At 39.6% G+C, this 9,431-nt stretch overlaps 1 protein-coding gene and 1 long non-coding RNA gene across 2 annotated transcripts in view; both read left to right on the plus strand.

Annotated features, from left to right (window-relative positions):
• LOC144961181 (uncharacterized) overlaps nucleotides 1-240 on the plus strand; it is a gene marked incomplete at its 5' end in the record, with an annotated part of 2,207 nt that extends 1,967 nt beyond the window's left edge. Inside the window, one exon of the mRNA XM_078894469.1 lies at nucleotides 19-240. Coding sequence (XP_078750595.1) covers nucleotides 19-240 — 222 coding nt within the window. The remainder of the gene's footprint in view (nucleotides 1-18) is intronic.
• A 2,113-nt stretch (nucleotides 241-2,353) lies between these two features.
• LOC144961180 (uncharacterized) lies at nucleotides 2,354-9,375 on the plus strand. The gene is made up of 3 exons (XR_013643079.1): nucleotides 2,354-2,469; nucleotides 6,246-6,415; nucleotides 9,140-9,375. It is a non-coding gene; the product is annotated as an uncharacterized LOC144961180 (long non-coding RNA).
• Nucleotides 9,376-9,431: the final 56 nt, after the last annotated feature.

Raw genomic sequence — 9,431 nt, forward strand, 5'->3', positions numbered from 1 at the left:
GTGACCTCCGACCCCAAGGTAGATGACGTGCCAGCATCGTCCCCTCAAAAACCTTCCATGAGTCAACAAGACAAGGACAGAAAGCAGAAGGAACCGTTGAGTAGGCGTGGGGTAGCAGCAGACGTGAAGGATGATCGGTACAAAGGATATGAACTGTTGTTGGATATAGAGGATATGGAAGATGAACCAGGATTACCCCCCCTTCAGGTCTCTGTACTTTCATTGGTGTTTTTCTTTTAACAGTTCAATTTATTGATTCGTTGATTGATTCATTGGGCAGGGAGGTACATGCTGTGTCTTCTATCCCCCCATACCCGTTTCCCAATTGTTTCCTGTCATTGTCTTGGAATGAGATTACTTAGTTTTGTCCTGATCCTTGCCGGAGCTCCTTGGTAGGGAGGGAAACAGTCAAATGGATAGTTATAGTTTTGGGAGATGATACTTTTTTCCTTGTAAAACATCTCTCTGCTATGCATTGTATTATGTTGAGTTTACATATTATATTATATGATTGGTAAACATTTGAGTGTATTCCTCTTAGTTGGGACCTGTGCTTGTGTCTGGATGAGACTTTTAGGTGATCTCAAACTAAGTACATTGGTGGTATGATCTTGGAATCTACATCTGATCCCTATTTGTTCCAGTTCCCCTATGTCTTACTTTGTCTTGGGTGCTTTAATTGGAATTCTATAACTTTTTACTTTCCCATTTTCTTCCTTTTTACTGGCGCTGATATCACCTAAATGTGTTGCAAGCGCCATAAAACCCTTAAAAACAAACAAACAAACATTGATTCATTCATGAATTCATTTATTCATTCAACAATTAATTTATTCATTCATTTATTCATTCACTGTTTAATTAATTCATTCACTCATTCATTTCGTCATTCACTTATTTATTCATTCATCCACTCATTAATTAATTAATTTACTCTTTCATTCATTTATTCATCTAATTTATTCATTCATTCACTCATTCTGCATAAGGATGCATCATGCCCACAGGTTCTATTGAACAATGCTTTCTGCATAAGGATGCATCATGTTCACAAGTTCTATTGAACAATGCTTTCTGCATAAGGATGCATCATGTTCACAAGTTCTATTAAACAATGCTTTCTGCATAAGGATGGATCATGTTCACAAGTTCTATTGAACAATGCTTTCTGCATAAGGATGTATCATGTTCACAGGTTCTATTGAACAATGCTTTCTGCATAAGGATGTATCATGTTCACAAGTTCTATTGAACAATGCTTTCTGCATAAGGATGCATCATGTTCACAAGTTCTATTGAACAATGCTTTCTGCATGAGGATGCATCATGTTCACAAGTTCTATTGAACAATGCTTTCTGCATAAGGATGTATCATGTTCACAAGTTCTATTGAACAATGCTTTCTGCATAAGGATGCATCATGTTCACAGGTTCTATTGAACAATGCTTTCTGCATAAGGATGCATCATGCCCACAAGTTCTATTGAACAATGCTTTCTGCATAAGGATGTATCATGTTCACAAGTTCTATTGAACAATGCTTTCTGCATAAGGATGCATCATGTTCACAAGTTCTTTTGAACAATGCTTTCTGCATAAGGATGCATCATGTTCACAAGTTCTATTGAACAATGCTTCCCGCATAAGGATGTATCATGTTCACAAGTTCTATTGAACAATGTTTTCTGCATAAGGATGCATCATGTTCACAGGTTCTATTGAACAATGCTTTCTGCATAAGGATGCATCATGTTCACAAGTTCTATTGAACAATGCTTTCTGCATAAGGATGCATCATGTTCACAAGTTCTATTGAACATTGCTTAAAGGGAGATGGAATTTATTACTTCGCTGCTACTTTTAATAACAAGAAATGAAAAGAGTAGAAAATACTAGAAGACAGCGGAGAATGTGAAATTTTGTAGTGATGAGAAAAGTTGCCATTGTCTATTGTCTCTGGCACTGTCTCTCTCCTGTCTTATTCTTATGAACATAAATGCCTTCTCCACTCACTATTTTAACTGGTGAACCTTATGTATCGCAAAGGTCTGACAAAAGATTCATGATTTTTAATCGTGTTTATAGAAGGTTTTGTGATAATCACCATCTTGTAATATTAAATCTATGATGATCACCATCTTGTAATGTTAAATCTATGATGATCACCATCTTGTAATGTTAAATCTATGATGATCACCATCTTGTAATGTTAAATCTATGATGATCACCATCTTGTAATGTTAAATCTATGATGACCACCATCTTGTAATGTTAAATCTATGATGACCACCATCTTGTAATGTTAAATCTATGATGATCACCATCTTGTAATGTTAAATCTATGGTTCCCTACCAGACATTCAAGGCAACATTCGGGCCCTCAAACACACCCTAGGCCATCAGCTTGTTTACCGTGACCCGGCAGTGGAACTCAACAAGGTCAAGAAGATGGTGCAGGAGTACCGCAGGGTGAGGTCTTGTTCTTTGTTCTGTTTTGGTAAAAGTTAAGTTGGTTCTTGTCATCGATGTGATCCGTGGAGTAATAATCCTGTTTTTGTTGTAGTGGGTTTAGTCGTGAATGGATTTCATATCATTCTTGTTATTTGCCTAACCATGATTTCACCATTGATAATACAAGTACTTGTTTGGTTCTAAACTCTGTCACCATTGATAATATGAGGACACTTTTGGTTCTAAACTCTGTCACCATTGATAATATGAGGACACTTTTGGTTCTAAACTCTGTCACCATTGGTGATATGAGGACACTTTTGGTTCTAAACTCTGTCACCATTGATAATATGAGGACACTTTTGGTTCTAAACTCTGTCACCATTGATGATATGAGGACACTTTTGGTTCTAAACTCTGTCACCATTGATAATATGAGGACACTTTTGGTTCTAAACTCTGTCACCATTGATGATATGAGGACACTTTTGGTTCTAAACTCTGTCACCATTGATAATACGAGGACACTTTTGGTTCTAAACTCTGTCACCATTGATAATATGAGGACACTTTTAGTTCTAAACTCTGCTTTCCTGCATTCAACTTCTCAGTTTGTTTATTTTACACCTCTCAAATGATCTCGTCAGACTTTTAATCTATTTTATCACCTTTTTCTTTTCTTTGGTATTGTCCGAAGAAGGATTTGAGCCCAAAACCTTCCTTATTAAATATTTTATTCTTTTTTTTTCTCCTTTTTACATGTGTTATATGTTGCGTTTCAAGTCAATGTGGTATTCTGTGGGAATGGAATGGATGAAATCAACGGTGTTCAACATCAAACTGATCAGGATAAGACATTTCTACATATATGAATTTGATACAGATTACAGAGTCGTATTGTGGAATAGTTTGTTTTTTTCTCCTGAATTTAGCCTATGTGATTTGTTGGGGTTTTTTGTGTGGTTTTTTTTTTTGTTTTGTTTTGTTTTTGTTTTTTGTTTTTTGTTTGTTTGTTTGTTATTTTTTTTTTTGGGGGGGGGGGGGGGGAGGGGTTATTTGTTTTTGAGTTTTAACTTACAGGATTCATTGGAAGATTTAGGTGCTTTAGCTGCTTATGGTCACATTGTTATGGTCCAACCAATGTTTGTCAACATTGTTATAGTCCAACCATTGTTATGGTCCAACCATTGTATAGCCAACCATTGTTATAGTCCAACCATTGTTATGTCCAACCATTGTTATAGTCCCAACCATTGTTATAGTCCAACCATTGTTATGGGAACATGTATAGTCCAACCATTGTTATGGCCCAACCATTGTTATGTCCAACCATTGTTATGGGCCAACCATTGTTATAGTCCAACCATTGTTATGGTCGCAACCATTGTTATGGGTCCAACCATTGTTATGGCCCAACCATTATTATGTCCAACCATTGTTATGGTGCAACCATTGTTATAGTCCAACCATTGTTATGGTCCAACCATTTTATGGCCAACCAATGTTATGGTGCAACCATTGTTGTCAATTAGGTCCAACCATTGTTATGGCCCAACCATTATGTAATTGATAGTCCAACCATTGTTATGTCCAACCATTGTTATGGTCCAACCATTGTTATGGTCCAACCATTGTTATGGTCCAACCATTGTTATGGTCCAACCATTGTTATAGTCCAACCATTGTTATGGTCCAATCCATTGTTATAGTTCAGCCATGAAAGCGCACAAACTGGCTGATAGATGATACAAGCTTGGTTAAATGTGTGGCTGCGCTCCGATTGGTTATATTGTGGGGCTGTTCCAATTGGTTATATTGTGGGGCTGTTTCATTTGGTTATATTGTGGGGCTGTTTCATTTGGTTATATTGTGGGACTGTTCCAGTTGGGTATATTGTGGGGCTGTTCCATTTGGTTATATTGTGGAGCTGTTCCATTTGGTTATATTGTGGGGCTGTTCCAATTGGTTATATTGTGGGGCTGTTCTATTTGGTTATATTGTGGGGCTGTTCCAATTGGTTATATTGTGGGGCTGTTCCATTTGGTTATATTGTGGGGCTGTTCCATTTGGTTATATTGTGGGGCTGTTCCAATTGGTTATATTGTGGGGCTGTTCCAATTGATATCATTGTGGGGCTGTTCCAATTGGTTATATTGCGGGGCTGTTCCAATTGATATCATTGTGGGGCTGTTCCAATTGATATCATTGTGGGGCTGTTCCAATTGATATCATTGTGGGGCTGTTCCAATTGATATCATTGTGGGGCTGTTCCAATTGGTTATATTGCGGGGCTGTTCCAATTGATATCATTGTGCGGCTGTTTCAATTGGTTATATTGCGGGGCTGTTCCAATTGATATCATTGTGGGGCTGTTCCAATTGATATCATTGTGGGGCTGTTCCAATTGATATCATTGTGGGGCTGTTCCAATTGGTTATATTGCGGGGCTGTTCCAATTGATATCATTGTGGGGCTGTTCCAATTGGTTATATTGCGGGGCTGTTCCAATTGATATTGTGGAGCTGTTCCAATTGATATCATTGTGGGGCTGTTCCAATTGGTTATATTGTGGGGCTGTTCCAATTGATATCATTGTGGGGCTGTTCCAATTGGTTATATTGCGGGGCTGTTCCAATTGATATCATTGTGGGGCTGTTCCAATTGGTTATATTGTGGGGCTGTTCCAATTGATATCATTGTGGGGCTGTTCCAATTGGTTATATTGTGGGGCTGTTCCAATTGATATCATCGTGGGGCTGTTTCAATTGGTTATATTGCGGGGCTGTTCCAATTGATATCATTGTGGGGCTGTTCCAATTGGTTATATTGTGGGGCTGTTCCAATTGATATCATTGTGGGGCTGTTCCAATTGGTTATATTGTGGGGCTGTTCCAATTGATATCATTGTGGGGCTGTTCCAATTGGTTATATTGTGGGGCTGTTCCAATTGATATCATTGTGGGGCTGTTCCAATTGGTTATATTGTGGGGCTGTTCCAATTGATATCATTGTGGGGCTGTTCCAATTGGTTATATTGTGGGGCTGTTCCAATTGATATCATTGTGGGGCTGTTCCAATTGGTTATATTGTGGGGCTGTTCCAATTGATATCATTGTGGGGCTGTTCCAATTGGTTATATTGCGGGGCTGTTCCAATTGATATCATTGTGGGGCTGTTCCAATTGGTTATATTGTGGGGCTGTTCCAATTGATATCATTGTGGGGCTGTTCCAATTGGTTATATTGCGGGGCTGTTCCAATTGATATCATTGTGCGGCTGTTTCAATTTCATTGCCTCCAGTGAAGGAATTTTGTAAAACTAAAATTTAAAATGTTAAACTGAAAATTAAATTCCAAGCACTGAATTCTAAATTCGGGTGTAAATGACTATCTGACTATTAACAGTGTTGTCCTTGACTGGAAAAAAGAAAATTTGTACTATCGCCTAACAGACATCACATTTCGTCCTACATGTCAACTGTTGCTGTTGGTTAAGGACTCCTTGTAAAGCGCTTTGAGCATTTTTAGTGGATATTAGGCTATAGAAATCCTCAAGTTTATTTTAAAGTGTAATTTATAGTTGTAAAGATTAACATTTTGGTTTGTTTAGTCTTGAGGAAAGTATTTTGCATTAGACAAGCGTCCTATCCAAAGGGTAACAAGCTGTTGTTACAGAATGTTTTATTTGTATTATCTGATAGTTATTGCTTTTTCTGTTAACAATTAGGTTAATGAAATGAGAGTTAAATGCATTCTCTCTATTGTTGGTGAACCCCCTCCTCCACCCCCTTGTAGGCGCCGGTGCCCCACCCAAACCTCACCAGAGTTACCAGGAGAAAGTGGACAATGTTTTGGATGGGCTCAAGAACCGGTCAGTTATTCAGGAAGAGAAATTGACCAGTGTTCTCAAGGACAAACGAAAGATGGGTCATCAGTTTCCAGATGCTGAACATCTCCTGGGACAGGTGAGAATTTTTTGGTTTATCAAGAGTTATCCCCCACCATCCTCATTTCAGGGATAATTTCATTGTACCGTCATCATCATCCATCGTGGCTTGTACTCTTGAGCACGTTGCCGGTCAGCTGTCTCCACGAATCACGATCCACGTCCATCCATCCATCCATTGTGGCTTGTACTCTTGAACACGTTGCCGGTCAGCTGTCTCCACGAATCACGATCCACGTCCATCCATCATCATCCATCGTGGCTTGTACTCTTGAGCACGTGCTGGTCAGTTGTCTCCACGAATCACGATCCTCTGTGGTGCGCATGAAATCTGTGTTGCTTTTTAAATCTTTTTTGGCCATTCTTAGGTTATTTTAATAAGTCATTCTTTGTCTTCCTCTAGCTCTCTTTCCTTCGATCATCCCACATGTCTCTTCTCCTCACATGTCCAGAAATGTTAACTGTCTCTCTCTGACGGTATCTATCAATATTCTTCCCTTTCTCACATTGCCAACACTTCCTCATTCGTATACTTGTCTGTCCATGATAGCCTCAACATTCTTCTATACATCCACATCTCAAAGCCTTCAACTTCCTAGTACATTGTTTGTCAAGCATCCACGTTTCACAACTCGCCATTGTACTTTAACCTCACACCAAATCTGTGACCATTTTCTGCCAAGAGACCAGTGAGTCCCAAACTTACATAAGTTATCCCCCATTCCTGATGTTAGATGTTTTGGCTTTCCATTCTTTGAGGTCCCTTACATCCTCATTACATTCTTTCAAGCTCATTCCTGACAAGATCGCAGTGTGACCCATACTTAGGCAAGCTACCTCATATTCCTGATCTTAGATGTCTTGGCTTTCCATTCTTTGAGGTCCCTTATATCCTCATTATATTCTTTCAATCCCATTTCAATCATTTTGTTTATGTCATCTGTCCACCACTTCCCCCTCTTTCCTTTCTCTCTTTCTCATTCCAATTTTTGTTCTCGACCATAAATGCACTGTTGTTGTCATTTATACTGTCATTATCAATTACTCTTGAATATGGTTTTCTCAAACACATGCTTGCCCTGAACACACCTCGAACTCACGGTTTCCTCAGTCTCATTCGAATGTCCCGAATGTTTTCCTTATCATTCCTTGCTGTCATTCCATTCCTTGCTGTCATTCCATTCCTTGCTGTCATTCCATTCCTTGCTGTCATTCCATTCCTTGCTGTCATTCCATTCCTTTCTGTCATTCCATTCCTTGCTGTCATTCCATTCCTTTCTGTCATTCCATTCCTTTCTGTCATTCCATTCCTTGCTGTCATTCCATTCCTTTCTGTCATTCCATTCCTTGCTGTCATTCCATTCCTTGCTGTCATTCCATTCCTTCCTCAACAAACACGGGGAACATTGAATTAATTAAACGTATTTTTCGTCCCCAGTGATTTCGACCTCTGATGATTTACTGTGACATTGACAGTTACGTATGTGTGCATTGTACAAAAAAAATAATAATAAAATTGAGCAATATGCTTTTAATGTGCTCAAAGCGCTTTACAATGGGTCCCTGGCCAACAGCAACATTTAACATTTAGCGATGTTGCAATTTTTTTTTTTGACAGAGACAATGCTGTTAACGGCCAGGTACTCATTTTACACCTGAGTATGGTGAGAGAATATGAGTAAAGAGCCTTCTTGAAGGACTCAACTATGCGCCGAGCGAGGCTCGAACCCAGGACCTTCCGATCCGAAAGCGAGTTTCATATCACTAGACCACATAGCTGCACTGTATTGTAAGTATCTGTCTACACTGCTGGTGTATATCTGCAGTATGATACGCATGCAGACACACACAGCCACTCACACACTCCGATGCCATTTCGCATAACTGACACCTCTCTGCTTACTCCAATCACCTCGCCATTTGTTCCAATTTCCATCATTTGCTAATGGTTGGTTAAGATGGTCAATAAATGTTGTGATAGAGCAACCCCCCCCCCCCACCCTCATACACACACACACACACACACACACACACACACACACACACACACACACACACACACACACACAACCAGCCCTGTGTAACATAGCAATAAAGTAAATAAATAATAAAGTTCTCTTTATTCATCCTCAAGCAGAAAGTTGTCTCTGGATCGATTCCAAGAGAAGACTGGAATAAATCAGGTTTCAGCCGCAGCGCAGAGGAAAAAATTGAGCTAGGGAGAGGCGGCTTGCTGAAGGCCAAAGTATAACACTGTGGATATTTGAACTAGGTATCTTTGGGGCACAAAGCAAAGACCAAGTTGTAATGGAAAGGCACAATTTCCCCGACCTACGGTTTCCTCAAACCTTTTTGCATGTCTTGAGGAGTTGAAGGATTGGAGACTTGAGTGTATTCTGCATTGTCCTCGTAGGCACAAAGTTCAAAGATTTAGAAAAACTCTGAATACAAAATCCAAAGTGTTCTCTTGTCCCCAACATTTATCACCAAAAAAAAATCACAATCATAACAAACATTATTATCTCTGGCAGAAATCCTCGTCTAATATGGATGAAACAAATTATTGTTTGTTGACATCAATTTATAATGTCTTATCGTTCAGACTTGCTTTTAAAAATAAACCGACGTAATGGAGAAAAATTTGATTTTAAAGAAGTTGATTCGAATTCCCATCATTTAATAAATTGATTTTCTCTTTCCCCCCCCCTCCCCCCATCCCAACTGATATGACACTCCCTGACAGATTCAAAGTCGCTATAACGCTGTCCGCGTTCATTCCATGAGAGATGTCAGGGCTGCCAAAGAAGTCACCCAGAATGCCCTGAATTTACTGCCGGTGCCGAATGCCAGGACCAAGTGACGTCATCCATCACTGGTTACGCCTGGTTTCCTTGTGGCCCGACTGGCACAGGATTCAACCACAATTCATGCATCCCTGGAATGTTTGTTGGAAATAAATCTTTTATATCCGTGTGTGTATGGGGGTTGGGGGGGTTGGGGGGGTTGGGGGGGTTGGGGGGGGGGGGGGGGAGAGA

This window comes from Berghia stephanieae, unplaced genomic scaffold, assembly GCF_034508935.2.
Source record: "Berghia stephanieae isolate SIO BIC M18660-M18661 unplaced genomic scaffold, UCSD_Bste_1.3 scaffold1657, whole genome shotgun sequence".
Classification (NCBI taxonomy): domain Eukaryota; kingdom Metazoa; phylum Mollusca; class Gastropoda; order Nudibranchia; family Aeolidiidae; genus Berghia; species Berghia stephanieae.